Source organism: Myotis davidii, unplaced genomic scaffold, assembly GCF_000327345.1.
Source record: "Myotis davidii unplaced genomic scaffold, ASM32734v1 scaffold6, whole genome shotgun sequence".
NCBI classification, from domain to species: domain Eukaryota; kingdom Metazoa; phylum Chordata; class Mammalia; order Chiroptera; family Vespertilionidae; genus Myotis; species Myotis davidii.
This window is the reverse complement of record NW_006383011.1, coordinates 7,963,686-7,988,714: the sequence shown is the minus strand read 5'-3', so window position 1 is coordinate 7,988,714 and position 25,029 is coordinate 7,963,686. Positions and strand designations below refer to the sequence as shown.

The 25,029-nt window shown below is 38.2% G+C and overlaps 1 protein-coding gene across 6 annotated transcripts in view; it reads left to right on the top strand.

The window, feature by feature from the left end:
- Window positions 1-1,409: 1,409 nt before the first annotated feature.
- VRK2 (vaccinia related kinase 2) overlaps window positions 1,410-25,029 on the top strand; it is a 78,148-nt gene continuing 54,528 nt past the window's right edge. For 4 of the 6 annotated variants that reach the window (XM_015557914.1, XM_006778575.2, XM_015557913.1 and 1 more), the window contains exons 1-6: window positions 1,411-1,589; window positions 15,914-15,963; window positions 17,061-17,130; window positions 18,480-18,567; window positions 21,591-21,696; window positions 23,123-23,215. In XM_015557914.1, the coding sequence (XP_015413400.1) occupies window positions 1,454-1,589; window positions 15,914-15,963; window positions 17,061-17,130; window positions 18,480-18,567; window positions 21,591-21,696; window positions 23,123-23,215 (543 nt within the window). In that variant the 5' untranslated portion in view covers window positions 1,411-1,453. Of the gene's footprint in view, window positions 1,590-15,913; window positions 15,964-17,060; window positions 17,131-18,479; window positions 18,568-21,590; window positions 21,697-23,122; window positions 23,216-25,029 lie in introns of all 6 variants that reach the window. The other 2 variants (XM_015557911.1, XM_006778574.2) reach the window with 1 other exon arrangement.

Genomic DNA, 25,029 nt, shown 5'->3' with positions numbered 1-25,029 from the left:
TCTGGTGCCGGTTTGCCCCCCGGAAGCTTGCGTGGAGCCTTTTTCGCAGCCCCGGGAAGGAGTCCAGAAGCGGGACACCGGCCACTGGCCTGGAGGGAGGCTGCGGGGAGCGGGAGCTCGGGATCCGCGCCCGGGAGGTGCCTTTCAGAGTCAGTTTCAGTTCAGGTCTCCAGTTCGCGTGCGAACTGCCTTTATCCACTCTACACTTTATTTAGAGTTGCTGCCCAGCAGAAAGTTGTTCTTTGGAGACTTTTAGGCTTTAAACCAGCGAATGTGGATTGGACACTAGTGAATACCACGTACTGGTTGGGGGAAGCCCCACAAAACTTTTTCCCACTTTAGGCTTCGTTCACCATCTAACTGCCCGACTTCCCTGGGCCCCTGTTAGCAGGAGGGCAGGTGAATATCCTTAGAGGTTTCAGCGCGCGACCTGAGACCTTGCTGTAAAAGATGGCAGGGCATCGGATTAAAGTAAGTGAAGGGCAGAAAGCCTATTCAAAGGCACAGAAACGTTCCCATTCCGAAGCTGGGAAGATGATACAACGGAACTTTACGTTAACTTTTACTCAGAAGCGCTCAACACGTTAAAAACATGATTTGGAAATACAGGATTGCAGTTACCTTCGCGTTTAAATGGGTTTCAGGCATATATGCTGTCCCCTCCACCCGCTAAGAAATGTTCTCTCCCAGTGCAAAAGCTCTCATTGTGAAATTCACTAACCTGTGTTCAAGGATAATGAATCCATTCAAGTTGTGTGACTGTTCTGTGGAGTCTGTGCTTTTATTGTTGCCAATACCACGTTAATCTCTCAGGCTGGGCAGTTCTCACTTTGGTGAAGGTGGGGAAGGGACAGGGCATAGGAAAACCGAAAGGAGCTGAAAGAGGAGTGTGCGGGCCTGAAACTGCCCAGTGGCCTAGACTTCTGCTAAATTATAAATCCTTTTATGAATCGTAAATCCATGAACACCCCCAGCTTCTTTAACAAATACTCTGTGTCATTTGCTGGGTTTGGCAATGGTGTACATTGCCATTTTCCCAATCCATAGTTGTATTTCCTCCTGACCCAAGACCTCATGTCAGTGACAGGAACGTGTAAAATTTATTCTCTTTTTCATCAGAAATTGTGAACTCAGTTCTTAAGGTGTTAATAGTATCATGGACCCCCAAATGAATTTTGGAAATGTTGCGTTAAGTTAAACAGGCTTGCATTTTGTGTTATGTTTTTTTGTTTGTTTGTTTTTTTATTATCAGTACCTCATAGATTTCAACATTCTAATATATGTGAAGCTTCCGTTTGAACAAACCCAAGTGACCCGAATCCTAATTTCTAGGAACCGGGGAAAGTGCCCCCTAGAAGACATTTTTGAGAAATGTATATTGACCAGAATATTTTGTTGCCGCTGTTTTTATTTTTTAATCACTGACCTCTCCCCTCTTCCGCCAGCACAAGTGATGCCACCAAGAAGAAATGAGAAATACAAACTTCCTGTCCCACTTCCAGAAGGCAAGGTTCTGGATGATATGGAAGGAAAGCAATGGGTGCTGGGCAAGATGATTGGTGCTGGAGGGTTTGGATTGATATATTTAGGTAAAGTATAACTGTGTATTGCCACATGTTCTTATATATGTGACTGTAATGCAGCCGTTGGCAAACTACGGCTCGCGGGCCGGATCCGGCCCGTTTGAAATGAATAAAACTAAAAAAAAAAAAAAAAAGGCCGTACCCTTTTATGTAATGATGTTTACTTTGAATTTATATTAGTTCACACACAAACACTCCATCCATGCTTTTGTTCCGGCCCTCCGGTCCAGTTTAAGAAGCCATTGTGGCCCTCGAGTCAAAAAGTTTGCCCACCCCTGCTGTAATGTTTTGACATTGAAACTTTGAAATAAAGTAGAATAAATGGGCTTTAGTAATATGAAGATAGTTGATATGTAGTAGAACTTCCAGTTTCAAAACATTACTGGTCTGAGTCCTTGTTGTTCATTTTTTTTTCTTTTTCCTAACGGACGCGTAGAAGTCTTTTCAGAGCCTAATTACACAGGCTGCCAGACACAATGTTAATGTTCTTTTTTGAGAGTGTGTTTTCCTGGAAACATTGCTTTTTTACAGCTGGGAAACCACAACTACATAAACACTTTCCATTTGTGAACCTGATTAATATTTAAGTAATATAAGATCTGGTCATTTCTTAATTAGTCTCTACTAGAGAATTGCCCTTTAATATCTCAAAGCATCTACAGCGTGGAATGAATTTTCTCTCCTGTGCATCTAGAGCAGCGGTTCTCAACTTGTGGGTCGCAACCCCTTTGGGGATCGAACGACCCTTTCACAGGGGTCGCCTAAGACCATCGGAAAACACATATATAATTACGTACTGTTTTTGTGGTTAATCACTATGCTTTAGTTATGTTCAATTTGTAACAATGAAAATACATCCTGCATATCAGATATTTACATTATGATTCATAACAGTAGCAAAATTACAGTTATGGAGTAGCAACGAAAATAATTTTATGGTTGGGGATCACCACAACATGAGGAACTGTATTAAAGGGTCACGGCCATAGGAAGGTTGAGAACCACTGATCTAGAGTCTACTGGTTATGTGCTGTCTTTGGGATAATTGAGAAAATAGACGCTCGATATTATTTTCTGAGTTCTTTGATGCATGGAGCCTTAGCTGAGTATACTTGTACACTATATTTAAAAATGTTTACATTTCACTGAATTTTAAAAGGCTCATTCAGGGCTACCTTAAACCTGTAGTTTAATGATTAGAGGATATCTATAACAAGAGTGGATTTAATGAATAAAATAAGGTAAATATTAGTGATATAAAAAAATTACCTTCAAGGATAAGTTTTCCAAAATGTATTGACTCATTACATCTGTTTCTACAGGAGTTTAAGAAGTGGTAAAAGACCCCATTGCAGGAATCTTGGGTTCCTCATTAAACATTTCCAACTGTTGGGGAGGAAACGACTATCCCTCTACCCTCCTAGGTTTGATAGCTGGGTTTATGAAATGAATTGACAACAGGTAGATTAACAGGAAACAGCTGTACAAATTTACTCATTTTTAATGTTATGCACATAGGGATATTATAGGAAAAAAAGGGAACATCCCAAAAAGGCCTGGTGCACGACATGAGTGCACTGGGGGTGGGTCCCTCAGCCCGGTCTGTGCCCTCTCGCAGTCTGGGACTCCTTGGGGGATGTCTGACTGCAGGGAGCAGGCCTAATTTGGCAGTCAGTTGGACACCCCCCGCCCGCCCCCCCCCCAGGGCCTTAGCGCTGCCACAGACGTGGGAGAGGCTCCCGCCACTACCGCTGCACTTGCCAGTCATGAACCCAGCTTCTGGCTGAGTGGTGCTCCCCCTGTGGGAGCGCACTGACCACCAGAGGGCAGCTCCTGCATTGAGCATCTGCCCCCTGGTGTTCAGTGTGCGTCATAGCAACTGGTTCTGCTGTTTAGTCGAATTGCATATTAGCCTTTTATTATATAGGATCTTAATAGGGGAACACAAGGGATGACATGAGTGGGCCCTTAGAAAAACAGATGGAGGATATGACAGTGTGTACAGATATACATATATATGTGCACATACTAGTGTGGTGAAAAGGAATTTATTTGCTCAGTCATGTGATTTGTCTCTTTTCAAATACAGAAAAATCTTTGCTTCTTTCAGTCTAAGTACATGCCATATAGTTTTTGCTTATTTTTTTCTCATTGCCAAACAGTATTTGTTGTACAACAATTTTCAAGGTTCTATATGTTTGCAATACCTCCTACTATTTAAATTTTACTAGTAGAACCTGGATCCTGAAAATATTAGCAAGTGAACACCATTGAGGAAAGGCCATTTAAAAAGATTTAGCTGTTTGAAAAAAAGGTTCGACAAAGAAACTAAAATAAAACTATGTCTCAAATTTTATCATTGTTCCATCAAAAGTGGCACCCATGACTCATAGAATCAGCTCTTTAGTGAGATGCCATCAGCAGTAACTTCATCAAACTAGTTTGTAGTGATTATTTGCAAAGCTACCTAAGCAAATCCATTGAAAATTATATCATGTTTTTGCATTTTACCGTGGTTCTCATCACTTCTTGTGTAAAAGTGAAGAAGCTGGTAATTTCAGATAGACTGTTTAGCAGACACTTGATCTGCATTTGTTACCTAAGGCTGAGGAGAAACTAGCTTCTATGTCTAACTCATTGTACATATACAGCTGTTCTCTAGTTTTGAGATCAATAGCTAAGACCTTTCAGTGATCAGCAAAGGGCAGAGAAGTTTGCTGTTTACTCTTGACTTGAAGAAATGATGTGACTATAACATTAATAGTAACACGAGAGGGAAAAAAAATTGAATACAAGAACAAAGTCAGGGTTCTTTTTAGTTTACGTAAAGAGAGAAAAAAGGAAGAAAGGAAACTGGATTAAAGGATGGGAAAAAATGCTGTCCTGTAGTATAAAATAAGTGGAAATGTTTCTAAGACTCGAGAGAAGGAGAGAGAACTGAGTATGAATTCTGCTCTCAGAGAATTGCACAAATAAGAGCATGGGTTTCGATGTTTGGCAAGTCTGGGTTGAATTCTGACCTTACTAAGCCACCTAAAATGGTGTGGCTTTTTCCTAGTAACGAGTCTGTCTTTTTATTTTGTGTAATTGGGATAATATTAATTGTGAGGATTGAAATAATATTTTTAAATGATTTAGAACTTGGTAAGCACTTACATTGAATGTGTTCATTGAATTAGAATTTCCCATCCTCAATGATAATTGAACTAACTCTAGGTTCAGTGTCTGGTGCCACAGGGGGTTAGGATGGTGACAGAGACATCTATTGGAGGGATTTTCCATTTACTCTGCCAAGGATTGTGATAGATTTAGCTACTAATGTGGTATAACTAAGAACATAGGGAATGTCAGTGGAAGACTACGGCATTTTACTTACCAACCGTTAACTATTTTTCCCCTTAAAGTTTATAGTAGTAGCCACCATGACATAGTGGAAAGTTCTCCTTTAAGCTGTCTTGTTTGCTCCAGATGTGAAAGATAATGGGTTTCAGAAGTTAGTCAAAAATCCAGAAACACAGACTCGTAGGTAATAAGCTTCAGCTAAGTTCCTTTGAAGACTTGTATGAGGAAAAATGGAAATGATTTATCTGTGGAAGTTTTAGTTTTTGAAGTTGGGCATAGTGGTGACTCTTTAGCAGCTTTAGAATATCAAGTACAGAGTAGAGGATGTTCAAGAGTTACTTGTCTGAGAGACTGAGACAGATCGGGGTATTTAACCCATACAAGCCAGTTTGCTTTATTCTCTTCCATAATTATAGATGTCACCCTTAATTCCAACCTGTAATCTTAGAGCCACACGAAAGGCTGGGACAGGTTAAATAGCAGGATGTCACCTAAAATAATCTATGTATGCTTTATTGATAGTGAATCAATAGCACCTTTCATGAAGAAGAATACATTAATAGAACTAAAATGAACTCTGGTGCAGCCTTACGACTGAATCCTTTACGCATGGATAAATGTTTAGACTTCATCTAAGTGACCATTATTACACTTTTTTGGCCATGCTCTCCAGTTAGCTAATTTTTGATCTTCAGAAACACAGAGGCAGGGGAGTTGGTAGGGATACTAGGATTTTTAGAAATTATCAGAATTTAACTCACTTATTTGATTGTTAAGGAAACATACTTCTACTTATAAAGGAGTAGAAAAGGTTATCTGTACCAGTATGACTTTTACTTATTTTACTTTTCAGTCAGCTGTAATGGGCTGATTTTTAAGGTATGCAGAACAATGTTCAGAAGAGCCTATCACCAAACTGCAGCCAGTGGAACACATATTGCTTCATTACATATTGCTGTATTAAATGCTATTCTGGCAGTGTTTCACAGAGAAGGCTTTGAGATATGCAGCTTTATTTGACACAGTGCACCATTTTGATGTCACCACAACTGTTACGAGGACATTTTGAAAACGATACTTACTGTGGGGGTAGAAAAGAGAAGAAAATAAATAGGAAATAAGGATAACTTGTACTAGAAATTATATGAGATAAATTAGTTCACAGATGAAGGTGTAGAGAGAAAAAAGGTGATATACATTCAAAAGAGGAAGGGATCACTTGGACCTCGTGAATTTGATATATTGGTTGGGCCTGTACATAAGAGGCCGCAGCAGTTGTATTTTAATTTTGTATGTGCTATCACAGGCTATTAAATGGGAGTTTTTAAAGAGAGAGCTCTATTTACCTATCAGTTAATAAATCTAAGTATTTATAAAAGGTTGGCTTTGTATAAAAAAAGGGAGAATTCTTGTAAGGCTTAGCCTTTGTTTGTCTTTTTTATTTTTTGAAGTGTCCGGCCTTTTTAACATATTTATATTATGGTTTTCATCTTCATCATTTTTTGCTGTTAAACTCTTGCTTTGGGAAAGATTTACAAACTCTTTTGTTCTTCAGTGATTTACATATAATGTCTCTTCCACTGCACCTGTTACTAATTTGTAACCATTTACAACATATGAAACTTATTGCTATAGGGACAGGTCTTCTTCATGAAATGAGCTCACCTCTCTTGCCATAGAGTAAAAGACTTCTCAGCTTTTGAGAGAGTCTGGCTTTCTTGTGAATATGAGTAGACGTTTGCTTCTGAAGTGTTTTTTAGGGTCTTCTCTTTAGATATAGAAGAAGAAGAAATTGTAGGAGGTATGGTCATTCTTTTAAGACATAGGCATGTCTATGATTATAAAATAAATGAAAAGTGAAATTTCAAAGCTCTAAGTGGGAGAACTCATAGAAATGAGCTATTTGGATGGTGACAGTTTGTCCACCATTCACACTTAACAATCACATATAGGTTTTCATGGGTTTTATACTGCGTATGTACGTGGTTTTATAATCATGCTTCTTCAGAATGCTTCCCCTTACACTCTGTTCCATGAACTGAGTACACTTTACGGAAGTCTAAGTATTAGGGTATTTTAGGAGAAAAGACAGACAACTCCAGCAGTTATTCCAAGATAATTGTTGAAGTTTTCCATTGTTTTTAAAGGATGGCCTTCCATTAGTCAGATAGACTTTTCTTTTCTAACATCTCCAATCACTTGAGGAAAAAGATGCCGTAGAAAGACATCCATCGAAGGCCAGAAACATCTACAGATGCAATGTGAACCCAAGCAATGAAGCATGTGGCCCTCCATTGGCATTGTATGATAACAGGAGGATCTTCTGGCAGAAGAGCTGACTTTTGCTGCGTTCTGCATGCCGCCCCTCCAAACCCATCTTTGATTGGCACCTATGCCCTATTGAAACTGGCATCACACCTTCTGAATGGGCACATTGCCAGGCTAGCAGATGGGGATGGGCAAAAGCCTGCCAGAAACCCAGTATGTGCATCAAGTTTAAGTATCAGGGGCCCAAACTCCCATCCAGGGATGTAAAAACGGCAGTCTGTTGAGAGCTTTTTGTGCTTAAGGTGAAAGGACATGCCATTTCCACTCTGGCTTGGAGGTTGATTAATTTTGAAAGTCAAACAGGAGCTCCCGTGGCTGTGTCGAGCAAAATTCTATCTTTGGTGAGTGAGAATTACTACTCCACGTAGGGAAGAGACAGTATTGTAATGAAGTTTCCGATGAGAGTTCCTCTCCTGCAAGTGCCTCCAGCACTTAAGCAGCATGCATTTGGTGGAGAAGAGTATTTCTCTTCCCCCGCAGAGTCAGGTGCAATCAAAGCCAGATCTTCAACCTGCTGCAGTAAAGAACCCTAAATTTAGAAAGGGCAGGCAAAGTTTGCAGGGACTCCTTGGTGGCAGCTCTTACCATGAACTGATGAGGCTTCACAAAAGTGTATAAAGGAGACGAAGGAAAAACTCCAAATAAAAACGCTTTGGCTTGAAACAGGAAGATCTTTTACGAACCAAAGGAAAAGTTTAGTCCTTTTTCCTCAAGGCAGAGAGAGATTCTTCTGAATTTTATATCAATAAAAACTTAGTTTACCAAAATGTTAGAACCAACTTAATGCGTAAGTAACACAGCTTCCTATTCTAACATGTATTTCATTGCATGTCTATCATGTATATAAACTTCACTTCTTGAATAATGGATTTTGCATAAAATCGAGTTCTAAATATCATATTCCTTATGATCGTCTCACACCAACTACAGAAGTCAGCAAAAAAAAAAAAGAGGGGGGGCATCATTCCTTGTGAAAGACCAGCTGTGGCCAAGAGAGGCTTTGCCTAATCGCCGTATAGCCATTGCTTTTTCTTTTCCACTGTGTAAACTTAATCTATGGAACAGATTCCATGAGACCATTGTGAATACTTCAACATATTCAAAACATATAACTGCCACAAATTAAACTACTAAAACTAAAGCTGGTGCTCGGTAACTGCCAAGCGAAACTGGCACGTCCCTCTGTCAGACTGCGGGAGAGTGTGCCATACAGGCCTCAGAAAACACAATTCATCCAGAAGCACTCTTGTCACTTGCTCTGATATTAAACCAGAGAAAGTGACATTAATTAAAGAAGTGACATGAGCCAACAAAGGCAATGAAACTCCCAGCTTTGGCTCATGTGCAGACCCTCCAACTTGCTCTGCTTAGGTATTGTGGCCATTGCTAGTGAGATGTGTGGCTCCCCCCCACCCCACCCCCCTTGTCTTTCCATGCTGAAACATCATTTGCAAGCAACCACAATTTCATAGCCAGGGTTGGACTAGCCAGTAGGTACACTGGTAGTCATTGTAGGGCTTCCCAGAACGGTAGTGTGATGGCATGTGATGCATTTACTGCACTTGGTAACTGCATGAGATGAACAATCAGGGGCAGAGGAGAGTTGGTCTAACACAGCGGTTCTCAACCTGTGGGTCGTGATCCCTTTGGGGGTCGAACGACCCTTTCACAGGGGTCACCTAAGACCATCGGAAAACACATATATAATTACATATTGTTTTTGTGATTAATCACTATGCTTTAATTATGTTCAATTTGTAACAATGAAATTGGGGGTCGCCACAAGATGAGGAACTGTATTAAAGGGTCGCGGCATTAGGAAGGTTGAGAACCACTGGTCTAACAAAAAGCGAGCAGCTTCACTGCAGAGTACCCAGGTTGGGTAGACTGGGAATGAGGGGAGCCTGCTGCTAGGATCCGCTGTGAAAACAAATGGCTGGTGGGCCTTCTGGAGATTCTAACATGCTGAATTAGGGGAGTGTCCACAACTTTTCTTTCTCTCTGTTCCTACAGTGTGCTCTCTCTCGGTGCTCATCTTGTTTTGTTTGGTTATTATTTGTATATTGTCCTATTCACCCCCAAGCCAACATTAGATGATAAACTCATTGTAGGCATTCTCAGGGTGCTTCACCAAGGCCTTGCATGTGATAGTTTCCTAAAAATGATTGGTTTAATTAACTCCAGAAGTAGTTTGTTACAGAACAGTAATTTTCCCAGCAACTCTCTGAGATGAAATTTTGTGCTGTAACATGTGGTGTAGGGATAAGACACAGTATTTTTTAAATACTCCATAGATTATAGGATTTATTGGGAAAAGTCTACTTTGCTCATACGTAGTGTAGGGAGAGTAAAATGGATATCGTATTAAGACTAAACAGCGTGGTGTCTAGATTAAAACAGTTCCACTGAGTAGCACTTATTTGAAGTAGACCTAATAGCAAGTATGAAATTGTGTGGAGGAAAGGGATGGTGTTTATTGTTAAATGAATTGACTTGTCGGCATGTAACATGCATAAGAAATCCACTTTTCACAGAATGTAAACACAACTTTAATGGGAAATAAATTATTGGAATTTCTCTTAAGTGGATGACAGGTTTGATTTAAGAGTTTTGTACATAGTCAGAAGCTTTTGTTCTGGTTGCTGGGCATAGGTATTTCATAGTGGAGATCAGGGATTTTTATCTATGTAATTAGTCATGAGGCTTAACGTACATTTTTCATATCAGGCAGACAATTGCTTCAAAGAGACAGCAGTGCTGCAAAGGAGCAAGAAAAGAAGGCCAAAGTTGACACACACAGAGGCAAAACAGTGTAGAAAAAAAATCAACACGTTTTGCAAAATCAATCATTGAAAATGTGTCAGTGTTCAGGAGACTGTCTTTAATTTGCAATCCAACTGACAAAGAGTATTTAAATATGAGAGGCAGTATTATTGTGCCCAGCATGCCTGCTACCACTTGTTTGACTAGCTCAGAATAGAACACTGAGAGGCAAGGGCTCAAAGTTAAATGAACATTTATACATTTTAAAATCAAATGAAAGATTCAGAGTATATTCATGAATTACAAAAAAAAAAATTTTTTTTTCAGAACCCTAAATCTAATCAGCTGGAATTACTTTTATAGTGTCATTCTATTTAACTTTTGGGAATGATGAATTTGCCTTTTAATAGGGATGCTGTATTTTATCATGAAGATGAAACAAACTGTCTTTTGTTAATTATTCCCCAGAGACACTGGCCATTTTTCTCTCCTATGCTAGTGTGGAGTCAAGGCAGCTTCCACAACTTTGCTTCAAGAGCAGTCGGAAGCCACAATGTGTGTGAAAGAGCGCTAGCCTCCATTGTGGGTGTTCTGAGTGCCACCTAATGAAATTCTTGCAGGCAATGTTACCAAAACCTTCACTGCCGGGGGCAGGCACATAGAACATAGAAAAGTAGCAAAGAATGAAAGAGAATCTGGTAGAGAGTAGCTGATGAGTCAGATGTGTCTGTGGTATCTGATATCTATTAGGGTAGTTTTTTTTGTGTGTGTTTTTGTTTGTTTTAGGCAATCATCATCATCATCATCTAGTACTAAGATATTTTACTAGTGTGTGCCAAGCTCTGTGTTAAATGCTTTACACATATTGTTTCATTTAATCTTCCCAACAACTTAATATGAAAGATATTGAGGCCTCGGGGAGGTTAAGTAGTTCGCCTCCATGCCACTGTAATTGTCTCCATCCACCTTTGAACTCAGATTTCTTTGCTCTCCCGATTGGTGTCCTTTGTCAGGAACACTTTGAATTAATTCAAGCCAGAAAAAAATAGTGGCAAATGACATGCTTATGACATCCTCATGTCTAAAATAACAGTGAACTATCTAATTGATAGTATTGGCAGCTAATTTGAGAAATCTGTTAGTGATGATGCTAATGGTGTCATTTTCATTCAGATTGACAACTCGAGGTGTAGAGCATCAGTGATATGTTTTTAATATTATGTTCATAAAATCTGTGAAAGAACATCTGATATTTATAGTAAATCTAATGTTAAGAACTGGAAAAAAATACATTTAAAATGTATGATACTTAGGTCAGACAAAAGTTTTATGGAAAGTGAGACTAGGCAACCAATAGTACTTATAAACTGATGAGAAACAGTTGGTGGATTTTCCTGCTTTTTCAGAAATGGATAAATTTGTCTAGTAGTTTATAGAGATTTTGTGTATTTGTTTTGAGTCTAATAAGCAATAGGGAGATCAAAAGAGGCCTCTTTAACTTCCAATGACAAAATTTTCATAAGGATGTAAAAATAGATATTTTTACAAATATTGAGTTATTCTTGACCATATCTTTTTCTTTATCGCATAGTAACTTAAAGATACACTATTTAGAAATCTAGGTCTTTCAGAAAGTAAGACGAACAAATACCTGGATAAGTGGAATCTTGATAAACAAAACATTTCCTTACAGAATTTGTTCAGATATCAAAATATTTTATTTTATAATAGATGCATAGTTTTTTAGTTATTTCAAGATAGTATATAATAGTAGTGATTTATAAGGTACCTATACATGATTTTATGAAAAAAATTATAACATTTGGTGTAGAGGCAAATTTTAAGGTATTTTTAATGGAGAAGATATATTTATTAGTTAATGCAATGCTAATTTTTATGCTAGAATATTTTTGACGTATATACATAGCAAAGAAAAATGGACAAAATACCGTGTTACATCAGAATGCATGTTTTTGAGCACTTACAGTGCTATTACGGGGTTACAATTTTAATTTCTGGAGAATGGGAAGAAAAGCTGTTCATGATACTTGATCTTTTTAATGTCCCACTCTATTGAAGATGTAGCACTTTGAAAATTCTGACTTTATGTGGCCATCTTAACTTCAGATGTCTGCCTCTTGCTGGCCGAGGACTTGTCCTATCGCCAGGAGGGCTTTCACACTCATATTCTTGGTTGTCCTGACTGGGCAGCCTCCTTCAGGTCTGCAGCCTGACCTGGAACATCAGTGCTCATGTACATCTCTCACTGGCTTTTAGATGTCTTTGGCTTATCTATCTGTATGTCTGTCTGTCTATCTATCTATCCATCTATCTTGGCAGATCACCTCTGCATTTATAAGTTTGATTTATTTTATTCAACATCCTGTTTATTTTTATAGATGAAGGTTTTTGGTTTATCTAGTGTGCTAGTCTATTGACATTCTTTACCAGAATCCATCATATTTTAATTTTTCCAGGTGCCTGTGTAGATTTTGGTTGCCAATGTTAAAAACACAAATAGGGGAGTTTAACTCTTATAACTGATAAGTACAAGAAAAGCAAAAGGGGGATTTATTAACTCTATTAACAAAAAAGTACAAGAAAAGCAAAAAGGGGGGTGTTATTAACTCTTGTAACTGGTAAGTGCAGGCTTCCTGGCTTCAGACATGGATAGATTTGAAGCCGTGTCACTAGGGGTCTAACTCTCTTTCTGCCTTAACCCTACTTTCCTCAGTGTTGGATTTGATTTTCAGATTTTATTTCCCATTTGGCTGAGGAAAGTGATTGCTACTATTTCTAGGGTTTTGATATTTTTATAGCTTATGGTCTATCTTGTCTAACTTAGCATTTTAACATCAAATCCTAGGAAGACTTTTTATGACATAGTTGGGGCACTTTGCCATTTCTGAACTGGTTACTGTGGCCAGTAGGCTTGTGTTCTCCAATTAGCCAAAGTGGTCATGTGCCTAATTCTGGGATATAAGGGAGGGTTCGCTGTGATAGGCAGCCCTCCTAGGTCCTCATGAGGAGTGGGAGGTTTGGTTCCTCAAAGGAAAAACCAGATCAAGTTCCCAATAAAAAAAATGCTAGGAAGGTAAATATCACTTACGTGCACAGCACATTCCTTATCAGGTCATCAGATCTCTTGTCAGAAATTTAAATGAAGATAATGAGACTACTACTTTCAACTCTGTCAGTGTTGGTGATTGAGCAGATCATTCTTCTCATCCCCCAATAGGGCAAACAAGCTGTAACTTACCAAACTAGATCCCTTTCCCTCCACTGTTAAGTCCTATCAGTTTCTGAAATCTCTGGAATCTTCACTTTTCTTTATATCTAACATTGATACTCTAGTTCAAGCTATAGTCCTCTCTCTTCTGGTCTACCAAAATTAAATCCTTACTGATTTGTCAGTATCTACTGTGGTTCCCCTTCAGCCTGTTCTCCACAGTGTAATGTAGTGATCTGTTCCGAATGCAAATCTAATTTTTTGTTCCCTGTCTTCCATATATACTTCAAACTTTAAAAAAATCTTTCATTAGAAATTATTAACTAGTTTTCCATCTAGCCCTTTACCACCTCTCCCACTAATCTTGCTCAAGCGTTTCCTTTTATATAAATGAGATTATACATTCTCATAGGACCATCTACCTCTCCCTTTAACATTTATTATACTTACAGTTTTACACTTGTGTTTGAATATTTGATGAATGTCTGGTTTCTCCACTAGACTATAAAAGCAGATACCATGTCTGTTTTCCATGATCATTTAATTTCACTAACTAGAATGTGGCTTGGCTTTACAGTGGAAAATAAATATTTTTTTTCATTAATTAACTGATTGATTACTGTAAAGAGAGCTGCATGGTAACTAGGACAATTTATTTGTTTAACATCTGTCTCCAAAAGCTTTCTAGTCAATTGATTCTGGATGTAGACTCTCCAGCATAATCTGACTTGGAGGTTTATAGAGAACATTGTGCAGCTATCAAATGACAAGTATGGGGATGTTTCAAGAATATGTCAGTGGATGCTTATGCTCATGTGAAATAGAGTAAAAGGAATATTCAGATAATACAGTGGTCGGGGTATACTGATTGAAATCAGCAAGGAGTAGGACTTTGGATTGGTTGCATATCTCCCCCCCCCCCCAATAGCAATAAAATACGTTATTTTTCTAGTTGAAATCCCCATTTTCCTTTTGTGCTTTTTACATTCTGTGTGGCTTAAAAATGTATTTGCTACTGTAGCCACTTACTTTTAGAGAGAAGCAGGAAATTTTGGTACCAACTTATACCTCATAAAGCTAAGACCATTGTCTAAAGTTGGTACTGTATTATGTGGTCCAAGGTGAGGCCAGGCCTATTTCTCCCCAGCCTTGAGCATCATACTAGGGAAAATGATTTGCCATTGGATGGGAGGAAAGGCTATTTTTACTTCTTCTTCTATGGCAGGACTGGGTCCCTTCTTCTGTGTATAGTTTTTTCCTCTTCTTATATGTAGACGATCCATTCTTCCTGCAGTTCCCTTGGAACTACTGCATGAGTAAAAATGAAATGACTTTATGTGAATAAAGATGAAAAGAGAAATTTAGTTGATATAAATTTAGTTTCTTTGTTACTTTAAGATGTTTGGGTTCACAATTTATATGTAATATTTACTAAAATCGAAGTAATAATTTCAACTGGTTAATAGCATTGCAGACATCAAATTGTTGAAGCATGGTTAAGAATATTGTGCATGTATACCACTCTAAAGTACAAGGTATATACTTTAGTGTAGTGGTGAAATACTTTTTACATCTATCATGTGAGTTAATAGAACAGTTGATAGAGTTAGGAGAAAGAAAAGGAAAAATGCTGGGAGTAGTGATAAGAGGATGCAGCATTTTATAAACATACTGAAAATATACCTGGAGAATTTGACCTTGATCTCAGTCTAAGTGCTGATTTTCAATTGCATTCGATACTAGTTTCACCTTTTCCCCTTTCACTTCCCTTTAAACATCATCCTAATGCTTAACACAGTACCTTGCATATTCCAGCCTCTTGATAAATGAATATTTGTTAGTTGAATGAAGGAATAAATGGATGAAGAGTGAAAAGATGAATGACAAAATTCTAGACTTCACAATTCAAATAAATATACACATCAACTTCACTGACCAAGATTTGAAAACAGAGGAATCTGTTAATAACTTAAATAACGTGAAAGTATTGATTTGACTTAAAATTTTAACAATGGAGTTTTCAGAAATTGGATTACTATATCCAAAATGCAAGTGGAAATAATGAAATGAAATAAGATAGCTTGAAATGAGCTTATATTATGAAATATGTATTCCTTAATGTTGGGATAATTGATGGCTAGGCTCACAAGGTAATTTTTAAAAGACTTTGCTCTTATTCTAGCTTGACTTATTTTAGAATTTTACCAAGTAGAAATTGTTTTGAACTTCTACTTAAAGTGAATCAGTTTTCATTTCTGAATTATCATAGATTTTAATTTAGTAAACTTTAATCAATAGATTTTACTATATATCATATATTGGGTTTAATGCTATTTATCTAGAAAATATTTTCCCTGACATTTAGATCTATGTGATTAATATCATTTGTTGGTGTTACTTATTTGAATATTTGAATATGGTTGTGGTTAAGAGTGTGGACTATGATGTCAGACAGATTTGGATTTAAATCCCCAATCTGCTACTTAGAAAATTACTCAGCTTGTCAAACCTTAGTAAGATCTTTTATAAAATGGAGATGATACCTGCAATAAGAGGTTTTGGGGAGGATGTAATTAATATATATGAAGTGCTTAGAACAGTATTTGGAATATAGTAGACATTCAGTAATTTGGAACAACTGTTTTCCCCCTTGTGTTTTGTTCTGCAGCGTTCCCCACAAATAAACCAGATACAGATGCAAGACATGTAATAAAAGTGGTAAGTATTGCTCTTATATTTGTATTTCGCATATATTTGAATTTTTCTTTTCTACTTTAGTTTTGTAAAAACGTTTCTCATCATAGTTTTCATAATTTTACTTATCATTAAACCTCATGTTATGATGTAGTTTCACATTGTTAAAATGTGAAGACTGGAGAACTTTGTTCTTTTGTGTTAACACTTATAACCCTTGTATCTTATCTAGCTCTATACCCTCTTTTCCCTCCCCTACTTCCCCTTTTTCTTCCTATCTACTCTAGATGGTATGGTTGTTAGAGGCAGGGATGAAGTTTGGTTTTTGTTTTTATCCCCTGTATCTGGCGCAGTGAATGAAATATAGTAGGTACTCAGTAAAGGTATTATGTAGAGCTCTTTTCCTCCCTGGCTGCCTGAAGACCAACCTTCATCATGAATGACACAGTAACCATCCGGACCAGGAAGTTCATGACCAACAGACTACTTCAGCGGAAGCAAATGGTCATTGATGTCCTTCACCCTGGGAAGGCAACAGTACCCAAGACAGAAATCCGGGCCAGGTATGTGCCCCTGATTGGAATCAAACCTGGGGCCCTTCGGCCCGCAAGCCAACACTCTATCCACTGAGCCAAACCAGCTAGGGCTCCCAGCCCTTTCTCCTTTTACATCCCCTGAGAGGATTAATAAACTATAAACTTTAAAAAATAAAAATAAAAATAATAAAAATAATAAAATAAATAAAAAATAAAGGTATTATGTAGAATGAACCACCAGGTAGTTTGCAGTGTATTGTGATGTGCCTATTGGTACACATTGTGTGTCTGTGTATGTATATAGTTCTGAGTGCTTTTAGTAATTTCTTTCAATAAGAAGACTACTTTCATGTGTAAATGTGTGTAGAGATAGCGTTATAATGTATTAAAGTTAAAAATGAGAGTCTTTTAAGTTTACTTAATATTTTTTTGGAGATTTTTAGTGGAAATCTGGTGCCTGTGTTTTATAATAAATGATTAAAGTATGATTGTATAATACATATGTATATTCATATTTTCCTAGTTGCAATACCAATTTTATCTTTAGAATAAAAAAATAAAATAAATTATTCTTTTCTTTTATAGGAGTATCAAGAAAATGGCCCATTATTTTCAGAACTTAAATTTTACCAAAGAGCTGCAAAAAAAGAAGTTAGTAAGTAAAATTAGCAAAGCAATTTACTTCCATATATATACTTGCTAAAGTGAGTGTAAATATTTTTGTCTTTTTCTAGCCTTCTGGAAAATGCTTTTCAATTGGAAATGTTATTGTAAAATGATTCAGTTAACTGTTACAACATATAAAAAAGACAGTTGATGTACAAGTTTTGATATTACCTGATAATGGATTATATTACAAAATTGTTTCTACTATTTTACATATTGTTGTATTGTTGATTCAAGCTGCCAAGAGTTCTCTAAGTATAAAAGATAATAGATTGAAATTTAAAAAACAAACAAAACACATCCATTTGGATAGGAAGGTTTCAAGGAAAAATAATTAAAATGGGCAGTAGATATTTAAACAAAAGGAATGATCTTAGAATGGATTAGGATAGGGGTATAGATACAATTAAAGGTTAAGATTTAGAAAATAAGTTAAAAATGCTACAATGTGAATGTTAATTGGAGCTGAGTATCAGCTATGAAAACTACCAGTTAGAGGCCTTAAATGTGAAATGAGATGAGCATATCTAAAGAAGAATAAAAAAAAATTATAAACACTATGTTATACATGGACTAAGTGAAGCTTTAAGGAAGTTCATTTGAATAATGACTTTATAGTCAAGGTCCTTTACATTATGTTCAGGAAAAAGAATGATGAGACTAGCCTCAATAATTAACTTTTTTCCCGTAGTAAAATCTTCTAAGCATTAATATTGTAGTCTTTGCTGACTGCTTAAAGTATGTCAGGGTGACAAATAGAATCCATTAAACTTGATTGTTTATCAGTAGAGCTGTCTTAATCATTAAACATACATGGTAGAAAAGTGAAAAATTAAATAAGCTACGTGATAGTTTAAGTGGATTTGATTTTTTTCAAAGCTACATTTAATAAAAAAAAAATCTGTATAATATACTTTCAGAGTAAGAATTTATCTGCCCAATTTCTGTTTTTTATTTTGTTTTTTTGTTTGTTTTTTTTCTACCATGGCTTTAGATTGTTAAGTAAGAAGTAAGAAAATCCTTTGGTGGTTAACATGTTATATTTAAAAATTTTACTAGCATAGAAGGGAATTACCTTTTTTCATTAATACAAACATTTGTGTATATGATAACAATGTATTTTATGACTATGACTACTTTTGTTTTGGTTACAACATTTAATTTAAAAATTCTCTAATAGAATTTTAAGCCATTAGATAGATATATTTAATTTATAAAATTTTTTTAGGAAGGTATTATTTCTATTTAGGTTAGCTAAATAAGTTTTAACATCAATGTAAAAGTATGAAATACCTTTTTAAAAACATATCTTTTTTTCTGTTAAATTTGTCTTTACAGTAAAAAAATGGATAGAACAGAAACAACTTGATTATTTAGGAATTCCCATGTTTTATGGATCTGGTCTTACTGAATTCAAGGGAAGAAGGTAAAATGAAATTATTATCCTATATAATAAAATCCTAACATGCAAATTGACCGAACGGCTGATCGAGTAGTCGCTATGATGCACTCAACACAGGAGCTACCCCCTGGTGGTCAGTGTGCTCCCACAGGGGGAGTGCCGCTCAACTAGAAGCCAGGCTCATGGCTGGTGAGTGCTGCGGCAGTGGCGGGAGCCTCTCCCGCCTCCGCGGCAGCACTAAGGATGTCTGACTGTCGGATTGGACATCCCTCGAGGGCTCCCAGACTGCGAGAGGGTGCAGGCTGGGCTGAGGGACACCCCACCCCCTGGGTGCACCAGACCTCTAGTAATCAAATATTGTCCAATCACCGTTACTAATGTGGCCAATTAATTATCAGTTGCTATATAAGAAATACCCAAACTGTGCTGTTTTTTAACAACAAACTGATATTATCTCTTTTAAAAAATATATATATTTTATTGATTTCAGAGAGGAAGAGGAAGAGAGAGAGATAGAAACATCAATGATGAGAGAGAATCATTGATCAGCTGCCTCCTGCATGCCCCCCCCCCCCCCCTCCCCTGGGGGTCAAGCCTGCAACCTGGGCATGTGCCCTGAGCAGGAATTGAACCGTAACCTCCTGGTTCATAGGTCAATGCTGAGCCACACCAGATGGGCAAACTAATATTATTTCAATTTCTGTGGATCCATCTATATATATAAAAGGCTAAGTGCCCATCCAACTGACAGTTATGATGCACAATGACCACCAGGGGGCAGACACTCCAACTGGTAGCTATGACATGCACTGACCACCAGGGGGCAGACGCTCAACGCAGGAGCTGTCAAGCTGTGGTGATTTGGCAGCTGTGGTTCTCGGGTGACGCACCCCAGGACCAGAGAAGAGGGAACCCAATGCTGGGGTTTGTCATCTGAGATCTGCCCTCTTGCAATCCAGGACCCCTCGGGGGATGTCGGAAAGCCAGTTTTGTCCTGATCCCCATAGGCCAGACCTAGGGACCTCACCTGCTGGAGGGACCCCATTCACTCTGCAGATGCCCTTTGAGCCGTGGTGCTACCCCGGGTGCAGCTGATCTAGGAGGGACTGCGGGAGGCTGGCTATAGGGTGTGTCTGGTCCATTTCGCCCAGTCCCGCTTTGCCAGCCGCCTTCTAATTAATTTCCTGTCAATGTGCATGAATCCGTACACTGGGGCACTAGTTATCTATAACTGCCTTATCTGAATAGTTCTAGCTCAGGACTTCCTATGAGGTTGTAGTCAGCTGTCTCTTGGGCTGCAGTCATCTCAAGGCTGGGGAAGGTTCTGCTTTAAATCCATTTATGTGGCTGTTGGCAGGCCTCAGATCCTCTCCATGCAGGTCTCCCCATTGGTGTTACGAAGACATGGCAGCTGGCTTCTCCTCCACCAAGTAACTCAAAGGAGGAGGGAGGTGCACACACATACAGGAGCATACATCAAAGAAGAAAGTCGCAGTCTTTTTATAATCAAATGTGAGAAGTGTTATCCTATCACTTCTACTGTATTCTCTTCGCTAGGAACAAGTCACTAAAAGTTGCCCATACTCAAGAGAGGAGAATTAATGAAGCTCTATCTCTTGAGGAGAGCCAAAATAATTTGTAAAAATATTTTAAAAACCACCAAGTATAGCTAATCACCACATACACTAGTAAATCACTGATAGTAATTTAAAAAGAAAGAAGAAATTCTGTCATTTGTTAGGTACCCATTTTGGCCTTTCAACAGCCTTTTAAAATAGGTGATACTGTTTTCTTAGATGAAAAAATAGGCTCAGAGGTTAATGCTTTCTTTGCTCAGATGGTGTTTAAATACTTTAAATGAAAACAAAATGAAAAAACAATAATCTAACAAAGTAAAGGGCTGCCAAAAAGAGACTGAATGGCTAAGCATGGTACATCCCTATCATGCAATATTGTACAGCTCCTAAAGTCAGTCAGAGCTATACCCATTGACTTGGAAGGATTTCAGTGAGATAACTACTGAAAAACTATGATGCAGAAAAGTGCACATAATAAGATTGCATTTTTTAAAAATGAAGACAAAAGTTTCTGTATGTCTGTGCTTGTATGTGTGCACATGGATAGATATAGAATAGTGTCCTAGGTGGGTGTGTAAGTGAAGGGAAGAACAGAAGGGCTAGATGTGCCAAACAGTGAAGGAAGGAAAAAGTGCATTTAAGAAAAGGCACATTTCTAAATGTATAGAGACAGTACATATGATTTTATAAGGTCAAAAACAAATATAAATAACTTTTTCTGTATGGACAAGTAATTTGTTCAAGGCTACATGGTGAGAAGGTAATGGAGTCAAAATGAATTAAATTCAGGACTCTTTAATATAGAAAGATTTGTTTCCCTGTGATCTAAGACAGCGGTTGCCAACCAGTGGTCTGTGGACCACTGGTGGTCTGTGAGGTCTGAAAGGTTGGCGACCGCTGATCTAAGACAGTGTGATCTAAGTATAGCATTCTCTTCTAGGAAGCTAACTGCAAAATAAAATACTAAATTGAGGCAGGGGGTCCCGCGGGGGTGAGGCCGATGGAGTCCTAATGAAGCATGCCCGACTCCGGAGATCGGTTCAAGACGCGGATCTGAGTTTTATTGTTTAAGTACAGCGACATATATAACATTCCAGACCAATCAGAAGTTTACACCATCCTTAGGGCAACCAATGGTAGGAAAGATAGGGTACTATGTCGGGGCTCTAAGGGGCTTACTCAGGGGGGCCCTGCCACTTCCCGGTGTGCCGAGGAAGCTTGTATAGGCGGAGTGCGCTCACGCCATTGCATCTGCCACTGCGCTGAGATAAATCTCCTGAGCTCTTCCCACACTAAATAACATCTTTCTGCAAAAGAACAACATTATTAATTTACAGTTGTTCTCAAATGGTTCATATTGCATTGTTCTCTATTGTTAGATTGGGTATACTTTCTCTTTTTTCAGTTCATAAATAGAAAGTTTCAGGAATTGCCATCTTAAGATCTCTTTTTGACATCTTCCTCTTACAGTTACAGATTTATGGTAATGGAAAGACTAGGAATGGATTTACAGAAGATCTCTGACCAGAATGGTACTTTCAGAAAGTCAACTGTCCTGCAGCTAGGTGTTCGGATGGTAAGAAGGAATGACTTCTTTCACACGGCTCTGTTTTCAGATTATTTACTTGTTACAAATTGTTTCCCTTTGTGGAATTATCAGAGGAGGAAGGATTATTGCTCTAGAAAATGTCACTTATTGAGAGTAAGGGGCTATTTTGGTGAAATTGATAACGGTGGGCTCTGTAAGTGACAGAATGTGCTGTGTTTGGCACTACAGATTCGATTAAGCATTGGATCCACCGTCTGAGTTTTCCCACACAGCTTTGTTTTACATACCAGAACAAGCTTGTATTCCTATAAGAATAACATCTCTTTTGTCAGTTATATTTATAATAATGCAAACTATACCAGATTATATTATTTTCCATACTAAGCATGATGGTATGGGGGTGCTATACAGTTTTTATTATGAGTTTGGGATGGTGGCAGTAATTAGTATGGCAATGAGTAATATATACTTTGCCAAATAAGAAGCAATGAAATCTTAATAGCACCCGTGCACACATTTTGTTTATACCACATATTTGTCTTATCTTGTTTGTGTTTGGTTTGCCTAAGCTCCATTTTATTTGTTTCCATCTTAAATAGAATGAAAATACTCGTGCCAGGTTGGATGTGGCAAATAGAAATCATTAATTATCCCATTTGTCCATTCATTCATCTACCCAGCCAGCAAATGTCTATTGAGCACTGGGGGTAGGTAACATGCAGGGCTCAAGGGATTCAGAGTTGAAACTGAGGTTTATTCTCTTTCTGTGCAGAGGGAGAATGCCTTTCTCTGTGCTGATGGACAAGGTGTTTTGTTCTGGGGTCCCCAAAAGTTGATTTATAATTATTCCTTGAGAAAGGAATTGCTGCGTGGGGTTCAGGATTATTTCAGTTTAGATCTCTAATTTTATTGAGTTTTTGCTCTTTTTTTAAAATATATTTTATTGATTTTTTACAGAGAGGAAGGGAAAGGGATAGAGAGTTAGAAACGGCTGAGAGAGAAACATCGATCAGCTGCCTCCTGCACACCCACTACTGGGGATGTGCCCGCAACCAAGGTATATGCCCTTGACCGGAATCGAACCTGGGACCCTTGAGTCCACAGGCCGACGCTCTATCCACTGAGCCAAACCGGCTAGGGCTGAGTTTTTGCTCTTGGCACAGTGTGATTCGGCCACTGGGTTGTGAGGAGCACAGGCATTGTTAAATCTTGGTTTTCTTTCATTAGAGTTTCAATTAAAACACTTGATACTAAAAGGCCATTTTACTTAACTTTTCTCAGGATGAGTAGCCAGTACATGTGCTACTTTAGAAAAGATAAATAATTGCAAAGCATGTCACTGTCATTATTAATATGAAAAAATAAAAGTACATGTATTCCAAACTTAAAATCTTCAAGTGGATCGTGAGTTCTAAATAGACATTAGTATAACCTTATTTATTTCTTTTCACAGTTGGATATACTGGAATATATACATGAAAATGAATATGTTCATGGTGATATAAAAGCAGCGAATCTACTCCTGGGTTACAAAAATCCAGATCAGGTAAATACAATATTAAACTTTGCTTTCATAAGGAGTCCTCAAAGTGCCATACTGAGATATTCAAAAAACAAACTCCTAATCCAGATGGGTTTACAAATGAGGACTTAACATGATGAAGTTGTAATTTATCTTACCTTGCTTATCTAACTTTTAATGCACTAAACTAATAAGTGATTGGATGAGGAAATTGAGACTCAGATGGTTAAATAATTTGCTAATGGGCAACTAGTTCACAAGTGGCTGAACAGGAATTTGACCTGAGCAAATACAAAGACCCATCAGTATCCAGTGGGAGAAGAGATGGGTTTTATGTAGAGAAAAAATAAAAAGCTGTCACGTTAGCTTCTCCTGTGTGTAAACAACTAAGCTTTCAATAGAGCAGCATTTCCAGTAGAACTTTCTGTGATGATGGACATATTCTGTATATTAATGTCCAGTGCAGTAGCCATTAACCACATGTGGCCATTAAGCATTTGAATTGTGTGTACAACACCAAATGTTGGTGAGAACATGGAGCAACAGGAACTCTTATTCATTGGTGTTGGGAATGCGAAATGGTATGACCACTGTGGAGGATCATTTGGTAGTTTTACAAAACTGAACATATTCTTAATATTTGATTTAGCAGTTATACTCTGGGATTTACCTGAAGGAGTTGGAAACATAAAACCACACAAAAACCTACCCATAGGTATATATAGCAGCTTTCTTTGTAACTGCCAAAATTTGAAGCAACAAAGATGTCCTTTAACAGGTGAATAGGTAAATAAACTGTAGCATATCTGGATAGGGCAAGAAATAGATGAGAAAAATTTTTTTTTAAATATATTTTATTGATTTTTTTCTTTTAGAGAGACAGAAAGGGAGAGGGAGAGAGAGATAGAAACATCAATGATGGTTAACTCATCTGATATTCTCCATATTTGGAATTTTAAAGACTGACTTTAAAATGTACACTGCTTACCTTCTTTCTTTTGTCATCTTCACCATTTTTTTGTTGAATGGAAAAAATTTTAACTTTATATGTGGAAAGAAGTCTTATTAAAAAATCTGGGATTTCTTATGTACTTCTTTACATTTACCTTATTTTAAGAAATCTTTTTTTAGATGAAAGACTAAAGAAAATGCTTGAATAGTAATCTTGTATTCAGTAAAAGAGGAGGAAAACAAGTGTACTGGTTTGGATAAATTTTTTAAATTTAAAATTAAAATATATTAAAAAAACATCTACTTATAGAAGAGATTTTAACATCTTCAGAAAAGATTTTATTTAATACTAGGGGCCCGGTGCACGAAATTCGTGCACTGGGTGTGTGTGGGGGGTGTCCCTCAGCCCAGCCTGCCCCCTCTCACATACTGGGAGCCCTCAGGCATTGACCCCCATCACCCTCCAATCACAGGATCGGCCCCTTGCCCAGGCCTGACGCCTCAGCCAGAGGCGTCAGGCCTGGGCAGGGGACCCTCATTTCCCCCCATCACTGGTTCTGCTCCCAGCCCAGGCCTGATGCCTCTGGCCCAGGCGTCAGTCCTGGGCAGGGGACCCCCAGACCCCTCCGATTGCTGGCTCTGCCCCTTGCCCAGGCCTGATGCCTTGGCCAGAGGCATAGACCCCCATCACCCTCCAATCACCTGATCGGCCCCTTGCCCAGGCCTGACGCCTCCGCCAGAGGTGTCAGGCTTGGACAGGGGACCCCCATCTCCCCCTGATCACTGGCTCTGACCCCCGCCCAGGCCTGAGACCTCTGGCCCAGGAATCATGCCTGGGCAGGGGACCCCCATCTCCCTCTGATCGCTTGCTCCACCCCCTGCCCAAG